General features: G+C 47.9%; 7 protein-coding genes across 7 annotated transcripts; 6 read left to right on the forward strand and 1 right to left on the reverse strand.

The window, feature by feature from the left end:
* Window positions 1-228: 228 nt before the first annotated feature.
* Window positions 229-1,811, forward strand: DFL_009523 (uncharacterized protein; the record flags this gene model as incomplete). The annotated part of the gene is made up of 7 exons (XM_067639424.1): window positions 229-483; window positions 589-743; window positions 809-972; window positions 1,043-1,144; window positions 1,226-1,286; window positions 1,352-1,430; window positions 1,509-1,811. The coding sequence occupies 7 exons, from the start codon at window positions 229-231 to the stop codon at window positions 1,809-1,811; spliced, it is 1,119 nt and encodes a 372-aa protein (XP_067487215.1).
* A 3,546-nt stretch (window positions 1,812-5,357) lies between these two features.
* DFL_009524 (uncharacterized protein) lies at window positions 5,358-6,423 on the forward strand (the record flags this gene model as incomplete). The annotated part of the gene is made up of 3 exons (XM_067639425.1): window positions 5,358-5,457; window positions 5,517-5,842; window positions 5,899-6,423. The coding sequence occupies 3 exons, from the start codon at window positions 5,358-5,360 to the stop codon at window positions 6,421-6,423; spliced, it is 951 nt and encodes a 316-aa protein (XP_067487216.1).
* Window positions 6,424-7,984: 1,561 nt separating this feature from the next.
* DFL_009525 (uncharacterized protein) lies at window positions 7,985-12,642 on the forward strand (the record flags this gene model as incomplete). The annotated part of the gene is made up of 11 exons (XM_067639426.1): window positions 7,985-8,036; window positions 8,846-8,928; window positions 8,993-9,037; window positions 9,108-9,263; window positions 9,338-9,403; window positions 9,456-9,903; window positions 9,962-11,515; window positions 11,572-11,713; window positions 11,769-12,116; window positions 12,177-12,438; window positions 12,499-12,642. The coding sequence occupies 11 exons, from the start codon at window positions 7,985-7,987 to the stop codon at window positions 12,640-12,642; spliced, it is 3,300 nt and encodes a 1,099-aa protein (XP_067487217.1).
* A 756-nt stretch (window positions 12,643-13,398) lies between these two features.
* Window positions 13,399-15,325, forward strand: DFL_009526 (uncharacterized protein; the record flags this gene model as incomplete). The annotated part of the gene is made up of 7 exons (XM_067639427.1): window positions 13,399-13,572; window positions 13,640-13,649; window positions 13,705-14,328; window positions 14,389-14,553; window positions 14,611-14,687; window positions 14,746-14,840; window positions 14,911-15,325. The coding sequence occupies 7 exons, from the start codon at window positions 13,399-13,401 to the stop codon at window positions 15,323-15,325; spliced, it is 1,560 nt and encodes a 519-aa protein (XP_067487218.1).
* Window positions 15,326-20,342: 5,017 nt separating this feature from the next.
* On the forward strand, window positions 20,343-22,417 carry DFL_009527 (uncharacterized protein; the record flags this gene model as incomplete). The annotated part of the gene is made up of 6 exons (XM_067639428.1): window positions 20,343-20,377; window positions 20,593-21,504; window positions 21,639-21,678; window positions 21,740-22,078; window positions 22,138-22,243; window positions 22,314-22,417. The coding sequence occupies 6 exons, from the start codon at window positions 20,343-20,345 to the stop codon at window positions 22,415-22,417; spliced, it is 1,536 nt and encodes a 511-aa protein (XP_067487219.1).
* A 1,118-nt stretch (window positions 22,418-23,535) lies between these two features.
* Window positions 23,536-26,601, forward strand: DFL_009528 (uncharacterized protein; the record flags this gene model as incomplete). Its single annotated transcript, XM_067639429.1, has 10 exons — window positions 23,536-23,546; window positions 23,646-23,718; window positions 23,800-23,865; window positions 24,133-24,278; window positions 24,412-24,540; window positions 24,636-25,221; window positions 25,291-25,438; window positions 25,512-25,624; window positions 25,689-25,889; window positions 26,074-26,601. 10 exons carry the CDS (start codon window positions 23,536-23,538, stop codon window positions 26,599-26,601), a joined length of 2,001 nt encoding a protein of 666 aa, XP_067487220.1.
* A 407-nt stretch (window positions 26,602-27,008) lies between these two features.
* Window positions 27,009-27,434, reverse strand: DFL_009529 (uncharacterized protein; the record flags this gene model as incomplete). The annotated part of the gene is made up of 3 exons (XM_067639430.1): window positions 27,009-27,113; window positions 27,215-27,339; window positions 27,410-27,434. 3 exons carry the CDS (start codon window positions 27,432-27,434, stop codon window positions 27,009-27,011), a joined length of 255 nt encoding a protein of 84 aa, XP_067487221.1.
* Window positions 27,435-27,568: the final 134 nt, after the last annotated feature.

Below are 27,568 nucleotides of genomic sequence, written 5' to 3' on the forward strand. Positions count from 1 at the left end.
CAGTTGTATTCACGAAGACGCCACCGAGTTTACCCTTCCTGATCCGCTCCTATAAACCAACCTAACTTCGTCCCTTTCCAAATCAATCTCGACGCTCTTCTCACGATCCTCTTTCCTTCGTTACCGAACTTGAGTACTTTTTTACCCCTCCCCCTGCTGGACAAGTTCTCGATTCGAGCATCTACCCCGCCAAACATCGTATCAACTCAACACGAAAAAGCGGGTGGGATGGAAGCGCGTGACTCCCTACTATCCGAGAATAGCAAGTCTGCCGTAAAATCGATGCAGAACAATGGCATTGGCCACTCAAAAACTCCATCCAACGGCATCCCACCGCACCTTCTCTACGGCGGCAGTCCAACCGGATATTCAAAACAGCAGGGTCCCTCGGACGTCAAAAGTATGACATACAACGAACAAAAGGCTCCGAGAGATTTCTCGTTGAACGTGATCAAGAGACCGTGGTCTGAGGCGAAAGAGAAGGTATGCATTTTATGTATTCGATAGATTTTGGTGGATTTCTTTATTTATTTTATTTATTTATTTTTCCTTCTAATTTTTGGCGGTTTGGGGGTTTTATGCATTTAGGCGGTATGCGCCCCATACGACTATCTAATCTCGCTGCCGGGGAAGGACATCCGATCCCAGCTCATCGAGGCATTTAATATCTACCTCCAAGTTCCTGAGGAATCCCTTGGCACGATTAAGCACGTCGTTGCCATGCTTCATAATGCTTCGTTACTGTACGTCCTCCCTACTCGAAAATTAAGTTACAATCGGCTAACCCTTTTTTTTGGTTTAAAAAAAGTGTGGACGATGTGGAAGACCATTCAGTTCTACGGCGAGGGTTTCCCGTCGCCCATAGTCTGTTTGGTATCGCGCAGACGATAAATTCTGCGAATTATATATACTTTCGTGCTATGCAGGATATCACAAAGTTAAAGAATCCGGTGTGCGTGCAGGTGTTTACCGGTATGTCCTCTTTCTCGGTTTGCGAACATCGGTGCGTTTGTTTTTTCGACGGACTGACTGTTATATCAAGAGGAATTGATAAATCTCCACCGCGGTCAGGGAATGGACCTCTTCTGGAGGGATACTTTGACATGTCCGTCTGAAGACGACTATTTGGAGATGGTCAGCAACAGTATGTTAATACCTACCTCGCACATGGGGCATAGCTTCCGAGGTGCAACGGTCCCTCCTAACGGAAATCGTATTTTCTTAGAAACCGGAGGGCTATTCCGTCTTGCGATCAAGCTCATGCAGGCCGAGAGTGCGAGTGAAATGTTTGTGAAAAAAGAAATCCTTGAGGTTATACGTCGGGAGGCAAGTGGCTAACCGGCTTGCGCAGAGACTACCTCGACCTTGTCAACCTGATGGGCTTGATTTTCCAGATCAGGGATGACTATATGAACCTACAATCGGATCAAGTACGTACCGCATCCACTTCTTAACCTCTGGATCGCAGATAGTTGACATGGCCATCTTGTCTTGTAAAAAATAAAAAGTACGCCAAAAACAAAGGTTTCGCCGAAGACCTCACGGAAGGCAAATTCTCCTTCCCAATCATCCATTCCATCCGCGCCAACCCGACAAATTTGCAGATTATAAATATTTTAAAACAACAGACGCAAGATGATGGGGTGAAGCAGTACGCTGTTGCGTATATGAGGGATCAGACCAAATCGTTCGAGTATACGCAGTCGGTATTGAAAGATTTACACGAACAGGCGGCGGGATTGCTGGATTCGTTTGGGGAGAATGTGGCGTTGAAGGCGATTTTGGAGAAGTTGAAGTTTGATGTTTGGTAGTTGTAACCTACCCGGATGCGTGTGCATGATATCATGTCTTTTGTGGGGTTAAGGGCATTTCTTTTGGGGTATCGGTGTACCTAACTTTTTTCCTCCCTCGATTTCCTCGGTCATGAATTACTTGGAGTCATCGCATGGTTCAAGCGAGTATATCCGAGTTTTCTATCGAACCCTCGTAGCCGACTTTCCGCTTTAACCGCAAAACATTTTTGGTGTATCGTAATAGGATACCTACTTGCGGTAGTTACTTGGCCCAGCATGCAACCGTAGAGTTATTTGTTTGTACAAGCATCTTCGGAGGCTTTTTTTTGTATTTCTTCAAGCATGTCGATCACTATCATCTTGGCTCTTGGCTTACTATATCATGTCATCAAACCGGGATCTTTTTATTTTTATTTTTTTTGAAAAAGAGAGAGAGAGAGAGAGATGTAATACTTACTTCCTCTCCTTGTTCGAAGCATACGATGATCATTGTAGCAGGGGAGTAACGGGGATGGGGAAGACATGCTGTTCGAGATGATTTTTCTGTCGTCACTCGAACATAGCGCCGTATATACCCAAGCGCTGGTTCCAATCGCCAACTATTTGAGGCTTTTTTAAAAAGACAGAAGCGACGATCGTCGTCGAGTTTCTTGGTAAAACAGCCTTGTAGATGGCCTCAAACCCCCCCATGGCTTGGTTTGGGGCGTAGCTTGCGAGGCACGAGCTCCTCGGCCACAGTGGGCTACAGTGGCACACACACACCTATTGCCTCTATAGGTCCGGCTGGGGCGCAGCCGCCTCCCACTGGATGGGTAAATCCAATGCATATATGTACTGCGTGGTACGGACGGAGGCACCTGCGTTCCTGGGAATTCCCTCGTGTCATGTTTAAGCACCCGCCTGCCCGTAGACACTCATTTCCTCATACGTCTATGCATCCTCAAAAACAAAAAAAGGATCTCACAAAAATATTACAGAACCATGATCCGGTGTATGGGTCCAACAAAGAAAAAAAAGAGAAGGACAAGGACGAGCGCTAACTCCGAAACTAGTAAATCCCGCGATGATTGTTGGGTTAGCTTGTATCCCGTAGGATTCCCAAAGGCGGTCAGCCATGGTGTATGCACCATGTAGCAGAACGGGACCTGCAAGAAATCTTGTCTCGCGTGTTTTCTTCTGTTGTAGCAATTGGAGAGAAAACAGCCCTGCGTCTCCCACACACACACACACACACACACACACACACACACGTGCAAAAACGGGCAATATCCACGATGACATCATACGAGAGCAGGGTATCGAAACATATGCCTCACCTGAAGGGCCAAGTACCAGGGGGGTGCTTCATCTTGTGGGGTCGCTCGTATGTTCCGTGCTGTGCTGTTGAAACTGAGATATAATCTCGAGCTCCGAAGTTCGACAGCAATGGGCAACAGGCATCTGCCAGCATGCAAAGTACAGGAATATGTACTGAACATCAGCGGAAGTACTCTCACGAGCCGGTGACGGTCGATCCGGTCCTTCTGTTATGTACATACCACTTCATCCTTGCCTTGGCCCAAACTAATCAGGGTGGCCGTTTGAGAAGGTGTTGGAAGTTGCCAAGCTCGGGAGACAGGTACGATGACGTCGGTGTGCAGCATAAGGCATCCGCTTAGCGCACCATCTGGCACGCTGGTCCCGAAATCTCTTATCTTTCCTGTCCGAATCAGCGACCCCAGCCGAGGCGTAGGGTATCGGCCAAGGCGCTAAGGAACATATGTGGACCCTGACGAGAAGGGCTTCCTGTGATTTCTTCGAAACCACCGTGGACTGTTATCGTGCTGCATGGTATTATCATGTCATTGCGCTGCAATTTGCACGAGCCGGTCTGGGGACGCTTGCCCCAAGCTGGCTACCTGCGCTGAATTGGCTAATGTCCATCTATGTGATCTGCCGGCATCCGACCTGCGCTGTGGTGTTGGAGTTCCAATCGCTATCACGCCGCAGACATGTATGGCGGCATGCAGGCCTGCGGCATGGATTCGATGTTGAGTCTGATATTTAATCTCGCTGTTTTGGATTTATTGATTAACAAAGGGGCACACAAGATCCAATAGCGTATCGACCAAGGAATTCCAAGTCATCGTCATATCTCGGTCGATGGGTTGGACTATAGATGCGAGGCTCCACTGATTGTCGGCGGAAATGCACGCAGGCGTTACCTTGGAGCTCCAAGCTTCAAATCCAAGAAAACTAGATATAAGTCCGAGGTGACGATCAGAAAGAAAAAAAAAGATAGAGTACCTGCGAAACTGTTGAATATTCTAGGTTCTATGGGATTGGAACACACAGCCCCTCGCAAATAAGGTTAGCCGGCTGCCCCACGTTGCAGCCGGTTGCGGGTCTTCGAACCTGTCGAATCCCAGGTGCGTGTGTTTTTGGCACTGCGAGTGAATTTCCCGCTCTGTATTCAGAATCCTATCTATCGCAATCATCAGTAGCTCTATCACCATCGTCATTATCGTTCACGACTATCGAATCGAGAGGCTCTACGAAGGTAATGCTTGATTTCTCTCAGTCATCGTTCGCCCTTGCGCCCTGGTAGCTAGACGTCATCCCTTCAGCCCGAAGAAAGAAATGGAAAGAAATTTTTCTTAAATTTTAAATTTGTTTTGAACAAAATTCTGATTTGGTGATGGAGTTTCCGGACCTGAAGACAGGGCAGCGCGTCATGTTAACTGGAAGCGAAAGGACAACAGTCTCACATGGAAGGAAGCTGCCGCACCATATTTGCTTCTGTGGCCGTCATCCCTAGTCTCCGGCCCAACGCAAATAATCCCACAAATGACTCGGGTCGGCACTAACCCCAACTGGAGCTCTCTAAACCCGCCTGATATACACTTAGCTGTAAGCTGATGGGCAGCCGATATGCAGCGCGGACCCTGTCCATCTAATGCTTCTACTTGACACCTACCCCCCTGAGCTTTAGCTAGTTCAGCAGCTATTTGCTGCCCCACCCATTGGCCCGATGTATTCACTTGGTGAAAACCGAAACGTATGAGGGAGCTGGGTTCTGTAACAAACTAGACATCGTGCCAGCCGGCTACTGGTTCAATAACGTACCAATATAGAAGTAACACCCCGCCGTCGAGAGCTTGGGTTCCGACTAAACTTTGCTTTTCCTTCCACCACCCCCCCTTGCTTTGCTTTCCGTCCGTATAACTCTTTATTTTTTGCTTTTGCCCGTATGGACAAAATTCACTCGCCATGGCAGCGTTTATGGTATCGACGTTTGAACCTGCGATAAACAGGTTTCAGCTTCCCGCCAATGGGCGGATACGGGCATGGCGTTAAGTTTTGCCCCTCTTTGAAATTCGGGCTATAAAGATGATGCCTTACCCCGCCGTTCCGTACAAGATCTTTCTAACCTCTTCATCATTCCACCTTTGAAGCTGCATTCGATCGTAAACACTACCATCAACGGACTATCGTTCACTACGAAAGCCTTATCGATTGGAACCAAAACCGGACTCACTCCGAACCACGTCAGCCTTCCTATTCGATTTCTAAACGCATTTCAAGATGCCATCTACTACGCTACCCACTGTTGCTGTCTCTGAGAGCTTGAAGACTGCTGTAACTGTTCAACAAGCTGGCAAGAGGGATGTCATTATATTTTCAGGTAAGATTGGACGACCGGCAGAAGTTCCGGTATGGCTCGTTACTAACAAGCTGGGGTAGATTTCGACGGTACTATATTCATGCAAGATACCGGCCACATCCTCTTCGACCACCATGGATGCGGCGCGGCCCGAAGAGAACAGCTCGACGAAGAAATCAAGACCGGTGCTCGATCATTTCGTGCTGTTTCCGAAGATATGTGGGCTAGTCTGAATGTCCCTTTCGAAGACGGTTTCACGGTCATGAAGCAAAAGCTCGAGATCGACCCGGATTTCGACGAGTTTCACAAATATTGCATTTCGAATGGTATCCCGTTCAACGTCATCTCGGCTGGTCTGAAGCCCATCTTGAGGAAGGTGCTCGATGTCTTTTTGGGAGAAACACAGGTAGGATTGCCAACCCGTGCTCATGTCTCCAAGTTTACGGTTTACTAATTGTTTAGTCTGCGCACATTGACATTGTTGCCAATGACGCCCAGATTTCCCACGATGGTACCGAATGGAAGCCCATCTGGCGTCACGATAATGAACTCGGTCACGACAAGGCTGCCTCGCTACAAGAATACAAGGCCATCGCTTCTTCGGAGAGCGAAGATGGTTCAGTTCCTCTGATCGTTTTCGTCGGCGATGGTGTTTCGGATCTCCCAGCCGCACGTGAGGCCGACGTGCTATTTGCCCGCCGTGGCCTCAGACTTGAGGAATACTGCGTCGAGAATAAAATTTCTTATATTCCTTTCGACACTTTCGCCGACATCCAATCCGAATTGGCGAGATTGGTCCAAGAAGACCAAGAAGTTACCCACAGAACTGTCCAGTACAACCCGAGAGCCAACTTTTGGCGCCGAGCTTCAAGCAAGAAGGCGGTGCCGACTTTGAGCTCCATCCAGGCGTCGGCTACCCCTGTTACCGGAAATACTTTTCTTCCCGTGGAGCAGGCTTATGCCCCTCAGGCAACGTTGGTCTCTTGAGCTTTTGAGGTTCTATTCTTTTTGTTGATGCTATCGTTTTTCTGGAGCATTTTTGCTTTCACTTATCGAATTTCCTCGCTTCTGTCGTTATGTTTTTTTATGGGCTCCAAATTGTTGGATTTTGACCTTGTTGATTTTTTTAGAGCAGGCGTCATTTGGTTTTGGGTTTTAGACCGGAAGTTCGACCACCAGAGAAGGCCCAAGCTGGGCCTCGGACATCGTGGTTATGGGGAGAAAGACGAAGATAGACTTCCTGTTTCTTTTCTAGACTTCTACAAACTTTCTCTTGTTAGCTTTTACATTTGCTTTTGTACTACTGATATCCCTAAGGAGAGTCACGAGGGACGATGAATATAAAGAATTGTGAGAAACACATCTGGCATGTATGCACGGACGAGTCGGTGCTTGGAGGCCGATATATCGCTCACTCCGAATCGAAGGTATAATAAAAATACCCTTTTTACAGAAAATAAAACCTCTCTCGCGCAAGCTTTCTCGTGATCGTACCTGCGCCCTGTAAACTCGACACTTGGGCGAAAGTTGCAAACGGTCCGTATCGTGGGATGCAGAACAGGGATCGGGCACACCTTTCCGGTGGTCCAATGTGGTGGGAAAGCTTAGCCAGGAGCCTGTGGTACAGGCCGCCATCCGAATGAAAAGATGGGGGCTCATGATCCATCAACTCCCACCGAGCTATGAGGTCTGGTGCCTACCTACCCCAAGCCAGCTAGCACCGTGGCGTTCTGTTACCTCAAAATACCCAAAACATGGCAACCTTCCTCGCCGACGGAAGCTGTGGTTAGGTACCCTGGATGTCTGATTTACCTAAAACTATCGGTCGAATGTGCACCATTATTTTCTCCGACCGGATCCGTGAGGCTAAAATGGAATCTTACGTGGAGGTTCTACAAAAAGAGGTGAGCATGTGCGCCTGCACGAAGCTGCAGGCCCAGGATCGAATCCCTCAACATAAAATAGGCCCACGGTCCGATCGATGAATTCCAAATTTAAATACCAAGAAGGCACACACGGCGACCGGAACAACAGAAAGTAAAAAAAAAAGTGCCCTTGTTTGTGAAAGACTGGAATTAGAACTTCTATCCCGACCGACAGGCGAACACAAACTACCCCCGCAGCTGGGGTCAGGAGACGTGAGTGGTTTCAATTTTGGGGGTATCTCAGAACGTTTAAAAAGAGTATTAGCGTCAAGTCCTGTTTTGCGTGATTTTATAGAGAACGAGCGATCACGGCGGCGATGAATTCACGAAATACTCTGTCCTCGGGCTTCTAGCTTCTCGATTCTCGATCTCGATCAGCTATCTCATCACACTCAAGATTACGACATCACCGACTGTTTCCGGACAGGCCTAGCTGCGTTTCGTTGAGGTTTCGTTCCGCTCACCGTCCTGGCCTGGCCCGGGAGCCGCAAAACCCACACGGATATCGATATCCTTCACTTCTATCTATAAAAAAATTACACTTTTTCCAGCGGCCCGTCCGAAATTGCTTGCCAGGTTGTTTTTTGTTTGTTGAAGGGAGCCTACGAGAGAGGGATGAATCTATGGGGCCCCTCAGCCGGCCAAGTCTTGGGAGGTTAGGGAGGAGCCGAAGTGGTAAGTTTCTATGTTTACGCGGCATCGAATTCCGTTTGCAGCTCTCAGCTCCAACGGCGGTCGAGTTTTGTGCCTGAGGAAGAAACTCTAAAGATCGGTTACGACGGTTGGGTTGGATGGAGAGCTAGGAAAATATCTCTGTCGATGTCATCGGCGGTAAAGACAAAACGACGGATGCCGCAGCAGCGTATTCGGAGGTGGAGAACTGATAGACAGTACATCTACGCCAAACCTGCCTTTTATATACGGTACTGCACAAGTACCGAGTACTGGGCTTGCCGGCAAATGCACAACGGCGCACAAGCCCACCGGCACCCGAACAGGCCTTCTCTCGTCACAGATTCCGTTTAACATGGGTATGGCGGAGTTTTGCCAGCTCAGCCCGGTTACATCATATGTTCCTGCTTCGAGATTCTGCTTTTTTCCTCTTCACAACCACCATCCGCAACTTGTCGAGATCCTATTACTACCCCCTGTCAAAAGTAGTACACACACTCTCTTTCTCCACAGAGCCTCATTTTGGCTGAATTCGATACCCAACTGCACCGCATTGGGTATCTGCCAGCTTCGTGTTGAAAGCTCAAGCTATTCGCGTTCACTATCACACCCCAAATCACACGCAGTTTTGAGCTTATCACATCAAACCCTCATACCCATGCTCTAAAGCTCGGTTGCTTGTCATTCAAACTGGCTATTTCCACATCATCCCTGAAAAGCTACCCTTCAAAGACAACAAATCCCACCTGTCTACCGGTTCCAACATTTTTCTGATATTAATTCTCCCACTCGTGGAATTTCTTTACTCACAGGCACTCCGAATCTAAGCCGCGGTGCATCACCTAAAATCATGACTGACGTCTCGGACCTCGTTTTGAAGGTGACCGTTGTTCAGGTGCGACTCGAATACCTCGAAATACTACCGTAACCCAGCTGCTGACTGGTGTATCGAAATACAGGGAAGGAACTTGGCACCGAAAGATCGAAGTGGTAAAAGTGATCCGGTACGAGTGTTACGCTTCATTCGAACGACTGCTAAGGGGAGGGGTTGCTAACGGGCGGAGGTTTGTATAGTACGTAGTTGTTACTCTGGACGACTACCGTAATGTCACGCACGCTGTTCCGAAAAGTTTGGATCCTGCGTGGAATATTACGTTCGACATGCCTCTAGCGAGGACTGGCGCACATGAACTTCATTGTATTTGCTGGGATAAAGATCGTTTCGGAAAGGTATAAAGGCATTCTCTACTCCAAAATGTAATTTCGTGATAGCAGTCGGGATAAACTGACACAAAGGCGGTTAGGATTATATGGGAGAATTTGAAGTTTCTTTAGATGAATTCTTCTCCTCTGGGACTTCGGAAGTTACCGTATGTAGCTGTCAATGACTCTCAGAATCGGCTGTTACTGATAGCTATATAGTCCCGATGGTTCGAATTGGTTTCCACCAGGAAAAAGGCCAAAATTTCCGGAGAAATCCAACTCAGTCTCCTCGTGGTCGACAAGTCCGGCAAGCCGGCTTCGATCGACCAAATCCTGAGCGTCTTCAAGTCATCACCATCTGTCGCTGGCACTCCAATATTGGAGCTTGAAAACCCCGCAGGCTTAGGTCTGGATATGGGGTCTGATGATGAAGTATCGGATGAGGACGAAGAGTCGGGCGACGAACTGCCTGAGACTCCTGGCCTGCCGAAGCAGGAGGGCGAGGAGAAGAAAAAGTCGAAGAAACGCCTAAAGCTGAAAGGCAGAGGAAAGGGTAGAAAGAGCAAGAAGAAGGTCACCTCGTATGAACTCGCCAACAATGGAGACGTGGTTGGCGTCATGTTCATTGAGATTCTGAGTTGCTCGGACCTTCCCCCGGAGAAAAACAGTACGTCCCACCGAAGACCTTATCATCGAATATCAATAGCTAATAAGTTCTTACTCAGTGACTCGAACGAGCTTTGATTGTGATCCGTTCGTTGTTGCGTCTTTGGGCAAGAAAACATACCGCACAAGGGTTATCCGCCACTGCCTCGACCCGAAGTTTGACGAGAAGATGGTTTTCCAAGTCCTCCGTCATGAGCAGAACTACTCGCTCAATTTCGCCGTCGTGGACAAGGACAAGTTCTCCGGAAACGATTTCATTGCCCAGGTTGATCTTCCGGTGCAGGATGTCATTGCCACCGCACCGAAGTCAAAGGGTGAAAACGGCCTCTACGAGATGCCTGACTTCTCAACGTACGACATGTCCGCATCAACGGTAAGCTCTGGTAACGGAAGCAAGAGTAGATTCCGCTTGCCGCTGTCCAGGTCAAGCTCAGCAACAAACCTGGCGAAGAAGGGCCGTGACCTTTCATCTCGGCCCACAGGCTCTTCGACTTCCTTGTATCAAATGACCGCCAAACCTCCACCGATCGAATTGCCTCCTGCCACAAAAGATGGCCAGCTCGTCCCTCCGACCATATTAACCCCAACCCCTACTTCTGAGGAGCCCCCTATCCCCCAAATTGATGCCAACGAATACGATTTGAAAACCTTTGATCTCCCGTTGCTGATGAAGAATAAAGAACGATGGGAAGGGAAGCACAGCCCGGGATTGCACATTCGGGCCAAATATATCCCCTACCCGGCTCTTCGACAACAGTTTTGGAGAGTTATGCTTCGGCAGTATGATGCGGACGACAGCGGAATGATCAGCAGGGTGGAGCTGACGACCATGTTGGACTCGCTAGGGTCTACCCTCAAGGCTAGCACCATCGGTGGGTTCTTCGAACGGTTTGCTGAGGAGAATGGCAACTCGCTCGATAACTGCTTAGATTACGAGCTTACTATGGACCAGGCGGTTATTTGCTTAGAGGACCAACTTGCCACTACATCCAAGTCCACAAATCGTGGATACTCTCCCTATAACCACAGCAGCCCAAACTTGTCGAAGGACGAGCAGTTGACGGATACCGCGTCGACGAAATCCGACACGAATTCCGACAGCTATACCCCCGCTAGCCAATCAAAGTCGCAGTCAACGTATTCTCTGAACCAAACTCTTACGACACCAACCTTATCGGTTCCCGGAATGGGATCCGGCGGTGAAGAGGGTACAAACTTGTCCAATGATGGGTTGGCGGATGAGGATGAGAAAGAAGAACATGTTATTGTTGTTAAAGAATGTCCATTGTGCCATCAACCGCGATTACAGAAGCGTTCGGAGGTCGACATTGTTACGCACTTGGCAACATGTGCCAGTCAAGATTGGCGAAGAGTAGATCGATTGGTGATGGGAGGTTTTGTGACTTCGAGTCAAGCACAGCGGAAATGGTACTCGAAAGTCATTACTAAAGTGTCATATGGTGGATATAAACTCGGAGCGAACTCTGCAAACATCCTTATTCAGGATCGAATTACCGGTCTGATCTCCGAGGAAAGAATGAGTGTCTATGTGAGACTTGGTATCAGACTTCTGTACAAGGGCTTGAAGAGTAGCAGTATGGAGAAGAAGAAGAGTAAGTATTGTCAACAAATTCGACGCATTCTATTCTTTTTACTAAACCCAATCTAGTTCGTCAATTGCTTGAAAGTTTGAGCTGGAAGCAAGGCAAGAAGTATGATAACCCGGCGTCAGCCCGCGAAATCAAACCGTTCATTGCTTTCCACCAACTTAACATTGATGAGGTTTTGAAACCCTTAGATGAATTCAAAACGTAAGTTATCTTGCCCAGCTTTATGGCGAACAGTGTTGACGAAAATACTCGCCAGGTTTAATGAATTCTTCTATCGAGAGCTCAAGCCTGGTTCCCGTCCGGTTTCCTACCCCGATAACCCTAAAATCATAGTATCACCCGCTGATTGCAGATCAGTAGTCTTCGATACTATTGATGATGCAACTAGGATCTGGGTCAAGGGACGTGACTTTTCTGTGGAGAGGCTCCTTGGGGCGGCGTATGGCGATGAAGCTAAGAGGTTTCACGGTGGTGCTTTGGGTATTTTCCGCCTTGCACCTCAGGATTATCACAGGTTCCATATACCCGTGGACGGTGTTATGGGAGAGCCCAAGTTGATCAAGGGAGAATACTACACCGTCAACCCCATGGCCATCCGATCTGCGTATGTTCCTATCGAAGATACAGCTCCTTGGGAACCCTGTCATGCTAATCTAGTTTCTAGGCTCGACGTATACGGAGAAAACGTCAGGATCATTGTTCCGATAGATTCTGTTGCCCACGGTCGTGTGATGGTTGTCTGCGTTGGCGCTATGATGGTAGGCAGTACGGTTATTACTGCTAAGGGTGGCTCTACTGTCGCCCGAGGAGATGAGCTTGGGTACTTCAAGTTTGGTGGAAGTACTCTGGTAGTCCTTTTCGAGCCTAACACAATGAGATGGGACGACGACTTGATCGCTAATTCGAGTGAGGCGATTGAGACTTTGGTAAGTGATACCCTATGGACTCTGAGCCTTTTACGTTGAGACTAACGATCCGCTATGAAGATTCGAGTGGGTATGTCTGTCGGGCATAGCCCGGATCAGCGTGAAGTCGGTCATGAAACGATATCCAAGCACGTTACGGCCGCGGATAAGGCGGACGCTAAACGGCGTGTGGAGGGCAGCTTGGCTCCTCCTCGGAATGAATAATCTTCTCCTTCATCCGAGAAGTGACGATATTTTTTAATGTAAATTTCAACAATTATCTTTCGAAAGCTTTATGAAGCGTGCGACATGTGCAATGCAATACAAAGCGTGTGGTTCTTTGTGGCGCCTGCCTGAAGCTGTATGGTTAGAAAGAATGGTACAGTCATGCCATTTAACTGGTATAGAAAAAAAAAAAGAACTTGAAGTCATGTTAATTTCTCATGACAAATGAAGAAACAAAGACTTTCGTCCCACCACCTTGTATATTTTATATCACTATCACATCGGGGATGTTCTCGTCGAGAATTCGTTCCAGCGAAATATTATGTGTTGTGCGTTGTTATTGTTTTGTTGTTGTTGTCGCGATGGCGGCCCACCAGCTTGTCGCGTCCCCCAACCCAAACTAGCATCATCGACATCAACAGCATCGACGGCATCAGGTACCCCATCGGTAGCGCTATCTCCGGCATATACTAGCACCGAACCGACTCGAAAGAAATAAAACCCAACCGCTACTGATTGCTCATCCTTCTCGTACCCTCTCGAAGTCGTCCCCAGTCGTTCCGGATACTCTTATATGCGCATCGCGCCTCCCCACATCTGAACCCGACTGTTTCAAATTCCCCTTCTCGAGCTCAAGGTCACCCGACTTCCATAGACCACTGGGATTTTCGACATTCGCTACCTTGCAATGGTTAACTGCATGATTACATGACCGAATTCGCCTCATATCCGCTCCCCTTAGCGTTCATGCCAACGATGGCCAGTCATCGGCCGAAGCGCAAAAGTAGCACAAAGACGTTTCTCGATGATACTGCTACGGCAAATGGAGTTCGTGGAGAAGACATGCGGCCTCTTAAGAAGACCCGGCGGTCTTCTCCCGATCGACCTACCGGTCGAGCTGTAGAGCAGACGACAAGGCCTCCAACAAGGGTGAGCGTTCAGTCGCGTGTTTATGGTACATTGAAATGCAGCTAATCCGAGCTATTTGGGATTATAGACCACAAAAAGTAATTGGATATCACCGAGTCGCTCAAAATTGAGAGAAGCTAACAAGTTTTCTAGGTACGGTAGCAGCCGAAACCGATGAGGGTACGGACAATATATTTTCGAAGGGACCGAGTAGGGCAAAAAGGGCAAAGCGGAACCAAAAGGAGCGGGAGCGGGAGGAACAAGAACAAAATCAGGAGCCATCCGCTCCCCAGGAGAGCACAACGGCATTGAGAACAACAGAACCTCCTAAAGGTGGATCTCCGAGTAGGTCGAGGCGGACACGAGCAGAGCGTGTGCCGGCGCCAGAGCCACCGCCAAAACCAGAGCCGCAGACCCAGACCAAACCCAAACCTCGATCTCGAACGAAAAATATAGAAAATGAGAAGCCATTGCCGGCCCCAAGCGTGAAGCCACCGGCACTTGCGCGGAAAACAAAGGCGCAGGTCTTGGGAACCCCCGAAAGAGATTTACCGAAAGTTCGACGCTCGCCGAGGAATGCCACATCCGAAGAGGGTATATCCAAGGAGGATGAGGATGTCGGGGGCGATAAGCCCCTGAAGGTTCCATTGGCTGCTATAGAAGACACGCCATTGGTAAGGAAGAGAAATAAAGAGATGCGTGAAGCAAAGGGACATCGGAGAAGTAGTCTGGGCCTACGAGGGAGAAGAGCCAGTTCTTTGTCAAATGGATTTATCGGTATGGAACCTATAGCAGGGGGATCCCGGAAAACCCAGTCACTAATATTGCGACGGTCAGCGGCACCACATCCTGACGTACAACCCAACGACTTCTATAAGCACTTGGACCCCGAGATGATAGAGACCCAGCGTATGCAACAGCTTTTAGCTTGGTGTTCCAAGTGTGCGCTGAGCGAGAAGAGGGCACGTGGTCGTGATGCTCAATCGAATGCCCGAGCTGCAGGTAAGAAACCATCCCACATGGAAGTTACGTGGTGAAACGAGCTAACGGATATCATAGCACGTGTGATCGAAGAAGATATATTAGCAGATCTTACCGAAAAGAAGCTGAATGTGAATTGGTGGGATGCTTCGGAGGTACGAACCGACATCGATGCGAATGACGTAATTTTCATGATATCTAACATGTGCTTAGGGAACGGAAAGCACCGCGGACGTACCCAAGAAACCCAACCCCAAAAACGAAGATCACAAACGCAAGATCGAAGCGCTAGAACGACAATTGGAGCAGTAAGATGAATCTGTATCAAATGTTCGGTTAAGCAATCTCGATATACTGACAAAAACCTGTGTTGTGTAGGTTGAATTGTGAGAAGAAGGCTTGGTCTGAGATTTGTGAAAAAGAACCGGAAAAAATACCAAGAAACCAAAAAGAAGGGGGCATACGACCCGAAGCCTTGGACGCGGCTTTATTGCGACCAGAAGAAGCCGCTGTTATACCAAGGTTTGAGAACTCTGACAAAGCAATTGGGCAAATTCAAGATGTCATGTCAAAGGGACGTGGGTCGTTGGAATTCAAAGTGGATCAGTTTTCGCACGGTATGCACAAAGCCCAGCAGTACAGTCTGTACGCAAAGGGCGTAACGGAAAAGGTTCTTGGGAAGGCTTCGTCTGTGCTAGACGTAAGGCAGGAAGCAGCAATGAAGGCAGCCGGGACAACGGCACTGCCTCTGCACGAGGTATTAAAATCCATATCGCACCTGGATCGGGGTTGAGAGGGTGTGGTATTTTGGATGTACAACAGTAAAGAGTGGTTTGAACAAGAACACGCCCAGCCGTTTCAGTTGTTGGCGGCAATGTGGGAAGCTTCTTCTGGTTGCGGCCCATACCCCAGCCATCGGGAACCACGGCCGATGATTTTTATGTTGTTTTGTACTATATTCTGACTGCTCTTATGACAGCGTTCTTGTTCTTTCTGGTGTTGTGCTTTGGGATTAATTTACCGTTCCTTTTGCTTTTACATTTCCAGCCGTGTGTCCAGGCTAGCAGGCGTCTTTGGTGTATGGGCTTTCTGTATCCGCTCCGGCATGCACATTAGAGGGCTGAAAGGTTTCATACTTTTAAATTTTACTTTTAGGTAGTCAAGCAGATGTTCAATCTATCCTCTCTCGAATACTTTTTTTGGCCTGCTCATTGTGACGATGACCTTTATGCAGATGATTTCCAAGGATAGGCTCAAGGGATATAATAAACAGGCCGATGTATATGCACGTACATTCGTACTTACATGGTACATACGTGCAAAAGCGCAGACGGGTTGGAAGGCTTCGGTGCACAAATTAAATCGGATCGGCAGATTACGATCCGGGCTGGATCGCTCAATCGATCTTGTCCCACAAGGATACACAGACACGTGGTAAGGGGAACAAAAAAGACATGCACACCCGTCGCTATTTGTGGGACCAGATCGAAGGAAGGAATATTGGAAGGAAGGAACAAAAAAAAAAAAAAAAAAAGACGTTGGGATTTGTTAGAGGAGCCACGGACGTGCGTAGGGAGTACATGCTAAGGAACATTACACGAGGGCACCGGCGCCATGATCGGACGATGAAGGGAGATTTGATGGTGAAAAGTGGGTCGTTTTACCCGATTCTGTTGCGCAATACGAGTGGTTGACAAATGGTAATGCAGAGGGGATTGGTGGTGGGGTTTCTACCGACATGTAACATTTTTCTGACAGAACGACCGACTTCTAACACTCTCCGTGCGTACATACATACGCACTTTATATGTTACTTGTGTTAAGTTCATCCTTTTATCTCTTCTCCTACTCGCGCCGGTAAATAGAAGTACATAAGCAGACGTATTAAGGGCAGGGAAGCTGCATCTACGATGGTCTGAGGCGCTCGGTAACAAATGTCGGCAACGTTGCAACGAGATATAATTTTATATTGCTGTTGACGAAGCGCCCAGGGAGAAATTACACATGTACATGTACCAGCCGAAAAAGAAACGACGGCGGAATGCGAACCCTTGCTTCATTCCAAATGATAGCCGAAGTCAGATCTTGATCATGAGCAGATCGAGCAAACGGTATCTGTCCGGAGGCCATGTATGCGAATCGAGGTAAGCAATACGAGACCTCGCTTGGGCCGTTCCCTGGTCTTGCCTCTCCACCATCACCCTCCCATCCAATCCAACCGGCAAGCCATGATACCAGACTGGCAAATTCCGCGCGCTCGTGCTCATGGCCTGATACTTCCCTTTCGCAAGGGCATTGGCAAGGGCTTGGTTGGGACTCGATTCGACTAAACTCGGGAAAAAAGCAGAAGGAGGACGAAAACAGGACCGCACGACGCAAGTTTGCCTTTTGCATTGGAGCTCACCACTCGACCGTTGAAAACCCACCCATTTCAGGACGATGAAGACATGGGGCCTGTCTGCAAGATGCCAGATCCACCCCCCACTCCAAGTTCCACTTTCCACCCGTCCGCCAGCCCCTATGATTGGTTATGTTCCTCCTCTGAATATGGCGATTCGCGTGAGGCCACTCTTTCCAGCAAGCTCCTTTTGCTTTTTCCGTTCAAGCTTTATTCCCGCTCGCATTGTTTGTTTCTTTTCCCTCCACCCAAGCCTGACTCGCAACGCTAGTGGGAAAGGTCCTATTACATTAGTTGCTGAACCATCCTGTTCGTTCTTCTAGCATTTGCCTGCGAACGACGGTAAGTATCAGGCCACTCGTTTCATTTGCCGTCAAGGGTGTATATATGTATGCGGTCTGCTCTCTGCTCGAACCGGCGAAATTTTCGTCAAGTGGAGAGAGAAGAGATCCAGCTGTCTCGGGAAGGTTGGCTGGCTTCATGGGCGGGTGTCCGATTGATTGACTCGGAAATCAAATCCCGGGATTTCGTGATCGGGAAATGGAAACTTGATCTCAGAAGTGGTGCGATCGAAAACCCCTTTTGGCATCCCGCAGGACAAAGAATGAAAGAGACATCATACGAACAAAAAATTTTTAAAATGCTCCCATCCAAGCGGCCAAGCAGAGATCTTGGATGTCCCCTCCCATGCAGTTTCGCTTCTCCACCCGATCCAATCTCACGACCAAAGATCCACCGACGATTCTCTATCAGAAGGATTCGGCTACTTTTTGGGCTGTCAACCCAGCCATTCGGGCAAGTTTAATCGACGAAAAAGAAACCCCTTCTTTTTTTCATAACAGGGCAGACATCCTACAAATGTAATAGATATAGCGTACTTGGGCACCAAGTACATGTATTTATCCTAGAAAAATGGTCAAGGCGACGGAAGGTTCCAACCTATTATTACCGGCCGATCTTTGGAGGAAATCAAGATCGCAAGCCACCATTTAGCACCAGACCCGATCTGGTAAAAGGGCCGTTGAAGGACGATTGGCATATATTAGTCTCATGGGATCTCCCCAGCTGTCGACACCACCTTTTTTGGGGGACCAGGGTGCCTTTCATCCCGAACGGAAGCTGTTCACTCTTGGTTTTTTTTTTTTTTTTTTTTCTTCTCGCTCTATTGTTTTATATTCCGAACCGAACATCCAGCAACAGCGGTCGTAGAGATAAGGTGGGAAGCAGACAATAAGGGGGTTTATGGGTTATAGTGGTTGTCATGCATGGCCTCTCTTTCTTCTTTTTCTTTTTGGTCGGGAGCAGCTGAGGTTCGTACAGATAAGACAGTAAGGCAAATTTTTGGGGAAGGCCGCGGAGCCTTTCTGTGCGATTGCCCAAGCCGTATGCGAAGAAAAAAGATATAACGCCTTGGACAGGATAGATTACATAGCACTTACATATCTTTGTAATAGTATATCGTATAATCTTTTATACCCTCATTTGGTGCATTGTGGAATTGATTAAAAAAAAATGTTTGGGGTGAAAAGTATCAACCTCCATGGTAGACGTGTGGAGAAGAAGAGGAGAGCCTAACACCCTGGTTTCGATTTCAGAATCCAGATTCCACAAAGATGGGAGATCCTAGTCCACCGAGGCCCGGAAGCCCTGAGCAGAAACCTGGATCTTGATTCGAAGCCGTTGGATCGTTTCGGGGGTCGACCACAGTAAGGTAAGTTTAGGCTGGGCCGAACTAGCCAGCCCAGACTTGCGGGTTCGTTCGCTTGACATTAAAATGCAAATGCAAATTGGAGTTGCCGCTTGCTGAGAACATGCCAAAGCAAGAGTCTCGGTTGATCTGATCTGTAATGTGAGGACTTATGTAGCTCGCTCGTTAATTGAGATTGAAAGAGGGAAGAGGAGGAGAACCCGAGATTTCGATCGGGCGGAAAACTCAATCTGGGGGTGGAAGGGGACCCTCAGATCAGACCATTCAGATATCCGATTTGATTCTGCTTTACCATACTTAGCTTACTTTTGCTTATTATTTTTGGATTTTTGGATTTGGTTTGGTGTATTGTATTGCACAGAGCGAAGGACTGAAGCAGAAGAACTGAGTTATTGAACCCAAGATAAACTATTATCACCATCTCCATCCGATTCACATCATATCATTTACTTCTTCCTCTCCTTCTCATCCTTCCATCTCTCTCTTCACCTCCTCCTCCTCCCCCCCTTACTCCTTTCTTTCTTTCCTTCTTCACTCATTCTCACCCTTATCTCCATCTCTCGTAGTAAAGGTAGTAACAGAGAGAGGTAGAAGGAGAGGTAAAAGGAAGAACAAAAAGGTACCTGTACCTGTACATCACATATCGACTGGCATACCTACATTACATGCACAAAGGTCGACCTGTCTTGTAATCCACAATTAGAGGCCCCTCTTGGTTCCCTCCTCTCCGCCTTACATTTGCCTATCCATCCATCCATCCATCCATCCATCCATCAAATCCAGCCACAGCCATTGTTCGGTCATACTACTTCCTGGCTACTCACTTCTCTCTATCCTTTTTTTTTTATTTTTTACTCCTCCTCTCACTCCTCCTCCCGCTTCCTATTCCTTTCATATCCTGTCCTGTTCTCACCTTCGTCACTTCCTTCTACATCACATACCATCCCATTGGCCACCTCTTTTTACCACCCGAAAAGCCATTCTCGATTTACACGACCCCTACGACTTCTTCAGCTCCCACTCTCGGCTTCATTTCCCTTCTTTTTCCCACCAGCTGAGTATTGAATGAAACTTACCCGCTTCTTCGACCATTCTCGTCACTAGTTTGCCCACAACTTCTTCAGCAACTCCACGAACAACCGAACCATAGCTGCCCGCTGGCATCCCGTAAAAACACGACAAGGGAATTAAAACAAATATAAAAATATAAAAAAATCGAAGAAACACGGCCTTTCATAGAAACTTTACCATCTCCTTCCTACGCCTCGACGCCACCGGTGATACATATAACACATTCCTCGAGAAATCCTGGTTTCAAATTCCATGCTCTCAAAGTTCCCGTGACGAAATACGAATCACTCCTTTTTTCTAATCGATTCTCACTTCTACTTCGCCCATATACTTGAAATATATATACGACTCACCACAGATACAAGTACTCAAATACGTGCTGGACGACGACAGAAGCAATTGGAATACAAAAAAGCCGTATCATTTTGGCAAACTCTCCGAATTAGATCATCTTGAGTGGTGCCCTTTTCTGCCTTTCGGTGCAAAATTTATACAGTCCTACTCGGCGGCCGTAATTTACCAGCAGGGAAGCATTGGGAGGCGCACCTGTTGTCTGGCTTGCACCATTCTCTCTCCCACGATCAACTTGCCTGGTGCTGTGTTTTCAAGGCTTAGGCCGAGGCGGTAGTAGATATGGGATCTACTTTGGAGAACGAGAGAAGAAAAAGGTAGGATGGATTCCAAGATTTTTCGTTGTTCCATTGATCGCGGTATTTCCGTTAATTCGGTTTTGAAGCTCTAACCATGATTTGCTCTGTTGTTTTCCAATACAATCTAACGAGCTTCAGTTCGTCCGTTATTCACTTCTCCACGGAATGATAAAGAAAACAGATATACATCCATCGGTCCAAACTTGCTAACGTCTCTAAACTGAAAATTTTAGCGATACTTTGCCCTCTATCGGTTATGCGCGATTCGACCGCGCTCCGGATGATTTGTATTCACCACACCGGCAAAACCCAGGAAACTCGGCCGTCATAACCCCAACCAGCCCGACTCCAAAATATGCTTCCCCATTATCAGCATCTTCCGCATTGCCAAAACCGCAAGGAGGCGATTATATAATTTCCCCGCCGGAGTCGAGAAGAACGAGCGAAAAGGAGGATGGATCTTCACGTAATCCTGGCTCATCCCGAACTCTTCCCTCGTTACCTTCATTAAATCAAATGATCGATGCTCTCCCTGCGAATTATCAACCTTCAAGTATAGTTTCAACGGGTGGTGCCCCTCCTGGGCCGCCTTCTCTAAGCTCTACGCTGCCTTCCTCGAGTATATCTCGTCCTTTCCCGCCGAGATCCTTATATGATTCCGAGCCATCGGGTCCTTTGCCTCCATCGTCAGCCTTACGGCCACCTAGTAGCCATCACTCGTCACCGACGACTAACCTGCCACCCCCTAACAATGGCCCGCTTGACAAGCCCGGTTCTCACAGCCGAACCGTAACGCCGCAGCAAAGCCACGGTCCCGGTCTACCCTTCTCCAATCGCGAGTCTTCCGAAACCCACCCACCTTATGGTTCGTCCGATCATGGTATGAAAGGTTCGCCCAGGTCACAGCCGGGTCCGAACGAGAGCCAATTCGGGCGGCCGCCGCCTCCGACCCATTACACACATGGTTATGAGCAAAACCATTCTTCGTACGAACACCAGCCATACGTACAGATTTCTCCACATATATCGGGTTTCCCGCCTCCGCCTCCACCGCCTCCACCTGCTCATCCACCTGCATCTAATTATCAGTCCGGTGGGGTATCCGGGTCAGGGAGCCAACCGTTTCCAGGTCAAGCCGCAGCTCTGTATGCATATCAGCACCGGGGGGACCTTATGGAAACGAACCGAGCGGCCATTCCGAGGGCCCTTTTTCTCCGAAAGGAAAATCTATTGGCGGAAAGACCAGTTTTCAGGATACATATGGGTCGGCAATCAATAGGGCTCTCGACATTTCGGAGCTCCGACGTAACCTAGATATGGTAAGGAAGGACCCTCTCCTCGTCTTAAAATTGCCTGATGCTGACAACATTGCCTGATCAGATTCGGGATAATGCATCCCATTTGTATCATTTCTCAACGCAATACACGCCGCAAGGGGGTCAGCCGGGAGGCTTCCAGGCCCTGAAATATTCTGGCCAGATCGAGCCTTCGATCCAAGCCTTGGATGATGCCATAAATATAACGCATCGCATTCTCGACGCCCTGCAGTATTGGCGAACCAAGGTCGTAAACGATCAAAGCAGAAAGCATGAACAGCAGGTTAATACTGTGAAGCCCATGCCCAAGCGATCGATCGACCACGTTGATGATGATATGAGTTACGCCGGCGATGATATGCGGGGTGCATTGCATCCGGACCCCAAAAAGCAACGCAAAGGAGTAGGTTTGATGATTCTCCCGTTCATATATTCGCAGTATCTTTTCTAACTCGCACAAAGAAAGCTGCTCCGCCCGGCCGCTGTCATAGTTGCAATCGTGCCGAGACACCTGAATGGCGCCGCGGCCCCGACGGCGCCCGCACCCTTTGTAACGCTTGTGGTTTGCGTAAGTACCAGTTTTCACCCTCTATACCTAAACCTCTGCACAGGAATAGCCCACTAAATAAATACCCCAGATTATGCGAAATTGACCCGCAAGTTGAACAAAAACAACAATGCATCCGCTTCCATTAACCCTTCCCCGCTAGCCCGGAAGTCGGCTTCAGCTTCTTTGATGTAACCAGGCCTAGCTTACGGACAGTCGGCCATCTTGCGATTCGACAGCTCTTGGAGTATTGCTGTGCACCCGAATAATGCACCAACCGACGCCATTGTTTCTCGTTTTCACCAGATTTACCTTGGACACAAGCCTGTATATGTATAATGCTGATACGGAACTCTTATGAATATTCATACCTCGACCTGCCCTTTTTTATTTATTTTTATTTTTGTTTTTTTGTTTTTTCCCTCCCTTTTTCTTTTTCTCGGTTTAGTCTTTACCGTCTTTGTACCGATGCACCGCTTTGTTGTAAAGCATCTTCCCGACGGCGTCCCGGAGTTCTTTTTATACCGAGGGGTTCATTTTGGCGTTTCTTGCGAATTGAAGGACACTTTTCACAAGTGATCTTGATTCCTTCAAGCTTAATTTTTACCTTATTCGACGTTCAGAGGCAAAGCGGGCCCTTAAAGTTTGTCCTTTCTCTGTATTTTCGTTCTTGTGCCACACTTATTATTTCCTTTCCCGTTATTTTCTTCTTTTATTTGGTTCTACGAGGCGGTCAAGCCACATGCTGGAGTCTCATAGGCTTCACTTTAGTTGGTTTTTTTGTATTATATTTTATTGCCAGCGGAGACGTATGGCAGGCTGGACGATTCAGCTGATAACTTTACCAATGCAACCCCATAGCCCGGGACCACAATTCACACATGATTTGCTAGCACAGTATTTTAAGCTGCCCAGATTGGACTCCCTGAAGTGATGCAATCGTATGGACTTGCCTTGGTGGGGCATTTCTAAGATCAGATGCCCCGCGTGGGAGGAAAACGTGGGAGCGAAAGTGATGCAACACCAATCAAGCAGAGAAAAAAATTAGGTAAGCTGCGCTGGAGGTGGTTTCTCCATTAGTCAGGATAGGATACTTTCCTTCGTATATTAAGGAAGTACTTACGCAGCCTACGATGTAGGCGGGTGAAGTTTCGATAACTTAGTTTACTTCACTTTTTTTTTTTTTCATTACTCTCTCGGAAACCTCGATTTTTGTGCGCCAGGTCCAGCCAGAACAGATACTCGAAGGTTAACGCTCTTTTCCAAACCCGAAGCTCGAGTTCTGCGGCAAGAAGGATATATCCGGATCCAGAATGGGGTTGCTGTAAGCCGTCATCCGATCTCTTTTTCTCTCTCTAGTGGTACACCAGTTTGTCCATTGCCAGGCTGACCTTGCTTCGACGGCCTTCTCATGGGATCGTAGGTCTCTAGGGACTCCTCTGACCTGGGAGGAAGCAAAGCCTCATGCGGATCTAGTCCGCGAACGAGGAATCGAGGTGGGTATCGAAGCCCGCCCCCCGGTCGAGACCAGACCGGACCGGACCTCAATATATCGACTGACATAAACTCCTATAAAGCAATTGTTGAATATCTGGAAAAAGGCTAAGAGTAAGGAGAGAGATATCCTTCTCTGGGGTGACGAGGTAACTTCGTCCTCCCTCTCCCTTCATTTCCCAACGTCCTTCGCCGTACCCTTCTCGAGTCTGCCAACCTGGAACCTGCACAAACCTTGAGAGCGCAAACGAATAGAATCTCCCGGGGGTTCTATCATTATCACCGTCCTGATGGCACAATGCCGCTCCCCGTCTTCTGTGTGACATAAAAAAAACTGCAGTCACCCTTACGGATCCATTACTCCCACGATATATCCCGGTCACACTCGTCTTACATTTCTCGCGTGGCAATTTTAGATCGAATATCTAGTCGTTTCATATGACGAGGATTCCAAAGATGCACGACTGTCTCTACGGCAAGCCGAGATCTTAAAGGATCTTGCGCATGACGAGGAGCTGCGGAAAGCGGGTGGCTGCGTCCCCAGTCTGCAAGAAATCAGCCAGTACGTACAAGCTTCATTTGTTCGGCTTTTTTTTTTTTTTTTTTGGGACTTCCTCAGAAATAGGTTGATGGCAGTAACGGGCTAACAATATTACCTTGATCCTTTCCTCTATTTTGTGATTTCTTGATATTAGAAAACCTGGTCAACGAGTACCAGCCTTTCACGCAGAGTATGGTAGATTCATGCTCGAAGCAACCCCCGGCGCCCCTTATGGGGGCATGCTACGGGACCTTCTCACGGTTGAGCCAGATATGAAGAAAAGGTTAGACAGACAATCCTACGTTCGCCGTGCTGGTACTTTGTACTGCATTTGCCATGCATTTGCCAGAGTTTTCCTGACACGCACGCATCGGTCAGACGAGTGATTGCAAAGCAGCATATGACCAAAGACGAAACTCCGATTACTATGACATCGTTCCCACGGCTCGGTGTACCGGGAGCATTTACGCAACCATATTACCCACCGCATGGACCGATCGCCAGAAGCATCTTTGTCCCCGATGAAATTATTAATCCTCACATCCGATTTCCAACTCTCACGGCGAATATTAGGTCACGACGGGGCAGCAAAGTTTGTATCAACCTTCCCATATTTTATGATGAGAAGACCCCGAATCCTTTCAAGGATCCCACCGTTAAATATGACTTGTCCGACTACCCCGAAGATGGAGACGTCCGAAATGGCGCTGCTAAAGATGGCCACGTCTACATGGATGCCATGGGATTTGGGATGGGTTCATGCTGCCTGCAGATAACCTTCCAAGCCAAAAACATCAGCGAGGCCCGGACCCTGTACGACCAACTCTGCCCGCTTGGGCCAATCATGCTTGCACTTTCCGCTGCAAGCCCAATCTTCAAGGGTTATTTGACAGATATCGACTGCCGCTGGAACATCATATCAGGAGCGGTCGATGATCGTACGGAGGAAGAAAGAGGCTTGAAGGTACGTCCCTGTTCCGATCAAGATCCCTGAAATCTACGTATGACTTATTTTAAACAAAAACCCTTGCAGCCGCTCAACGAAAACAAGTATGTCATTCCGAAATCTAGGTATGACTCGGTTTCAACCTACATATCACAAGATCCGGGTTTTCGGCCAGAATACAACGACGTTGATATCCATCAGAACCTTCCGTTGAAGCAGAAATTACTTGACGGAGGTAAGCCTGTTATTACCCTGTATCGGATGTAAAAGCCGATAAGAGTCCATACTCTAACAAACGGGCCTTCCAGGAATGGACGAACCGTTGGCGAAGCACTTTGCCCATCTGTTTATTCGTGATCCTCTGGTTATCTTCAGCGAGAGTATTAAGAATTATCTTGTTGAAAATAACGATAATTTCGAGGTAAGTCCGAAGCCAAAGAGATCATCCTTCATACCGTGAACCCTCGATTTAACAACAGCGACAGAATATCCAATCAACGAATTGGCAGCATATGCGCTTTAAACCGCCACCCAGCGCTGAGGATGCTATAGGATGGCGAGTGGAGTTTAGAAGCATGGAGGTGCAGTTGACCGATTTTGAAAATGCGGCATTTTCCATTTTTATCGTCCTTCTAACCCGGACTATCCTTTCTTATGGATTGAACTTTTACGTACCAATATCAAAGGTGGGTGCTTTTTGTTTCGTGTGACGAAAAAGAAGAAACAAAGAAGGAAACGAACGGGCGTTATAGATGAGTCCGCCGTCTGGTAGATTCGAATGGCCACTCTTCCACGTAGCTATCGTTACGTTACTCTGAATCGAAGATTCTGTAGGGATGTGCTAACAGGCTGGCGCTATTTGTACGACAGGTCACTGAAAACATGGAGACAGCTCATCGGCGGGATGCAGTTCTTTCCGAAAAGTTCTATTTCAGAAAGCATGTATTTCCGCCCCGTCACGCAAATCGCAGCGGCAAGGGTTCCAATACAAGTCCTGGCGGCTCGATATCCAATACACCGAAGCCTGTCGAACTTGGTCCCGTGGAGGATGAATACTGTTTGATGACGATCAACGAGATCATGAACGGGCAGTCCGGCCAGGATGGGTTCCCCGGACTGATCACTTTGATTGAGTCCTACTTGAATTCAGTAAATGTGGATGTCGAAACGAGATGTGAACTCGCACGATATCTTGATCTGATCAAAAAGCGGTCTAACGGAACGTGGGAAACTGCTGCCACGTGGATCCGAAACTTTGTTCGCAGTCACCCGGATTATGAGAAGGACAGTCGTGTAAACGTAGCTGTCAATTATGACCTGATCAAAGCCGCCGAGACGCTGGGAAACGGGGAAGGGAAAGGAACAAATCTTTGGAAAGGCCTCTTTGAGAAACGATAGAGGGGAGTCGGTTGAAATACACTAGCCTTTTTTTTTTTTTTTTTTTTCTAAATACGGCGGGATAACATTTGTAGATAGAAAGAGCACCACGATAGAAACTTTCATTGCAACCAAAGACCTAATCATAGTTGGAGCCAACAACTGTCTTTCTGTATCCCCAAATACAACCCCTAAACAAGGGAGACCTTCCGTGGGTATAGACATGACGAGCAAGATAATTCTGATAATTGCGACTGTGGGCCCAAGCCGTTACCAACGTACACGGATTGGGAAACACGAAAATGATCTCATTTCAAGCCAAATCCATAGCGAAAATTCTGCTATATAGGTGTATGTACAAACGCTTGAAAGTAGCGTACCTATTTTGTACACTAGAACCGTCCTTCCGTCGAACCTCCAATACGTCATCAATTGGATCTCATGCCGGGGTTTGCAGCTTTCAGCTCCTCCATCTTCTTCACTCGCTTCATGAATTCATCGTACTGGCATTTTTCGTAGGAATGGCGTTCATTCTATCGTGTTATAAACATACACCGGGAGATTTTGTTAGTCCGGTACTCGAGCTATAATGATATGGCGTCCTCCGGACAAGAAGGGAACCAGGCCCACGCACCTCGCACTTCCACGGTAGGTACATTGTTTCGAAACGGCACCGGTTGAGGGGTATTAGAAGGCCTGCACATCGGTCTCGGTATGCTATGGGCAATCGAGCCTCGGACATTTGTTCGGCGGTTACCACTAAGGACGCAATCCGTGTCAGTACTGTGAATATATATGACTCTAAAGGTGTATTGCGTATCATAAGTACCCGGGACTTCTACCGGGGGAGACATTGCGACTGTTGTTATCGTCGTCGGTGTCGTTGACGGCGTTATATGATCGGAAAGGATGTATTGAAGCCAGCAGGTGGTTCTTGACTTTGGCGGGTTGTCGTTGGTTGTCGGAAAGTTGTGGTTGCGAAGTGCCA

Source organism: Arthrobotrys flagrans (assembly GCF_004000055.1).
Source record: "Arthrobotrys flagrans strain CBS H-5679 chromosome Unknown unitig_1, whole genome shotgun sequence".
In the NCBI taxonomy this organism is placed as follows: Eukaryota; Fungi; Ascomycota; class Orbiliomycetes; order Orbiliales; family Orbiliaceae; genus Arthrobotrys; species Arthrobotrys flagrans.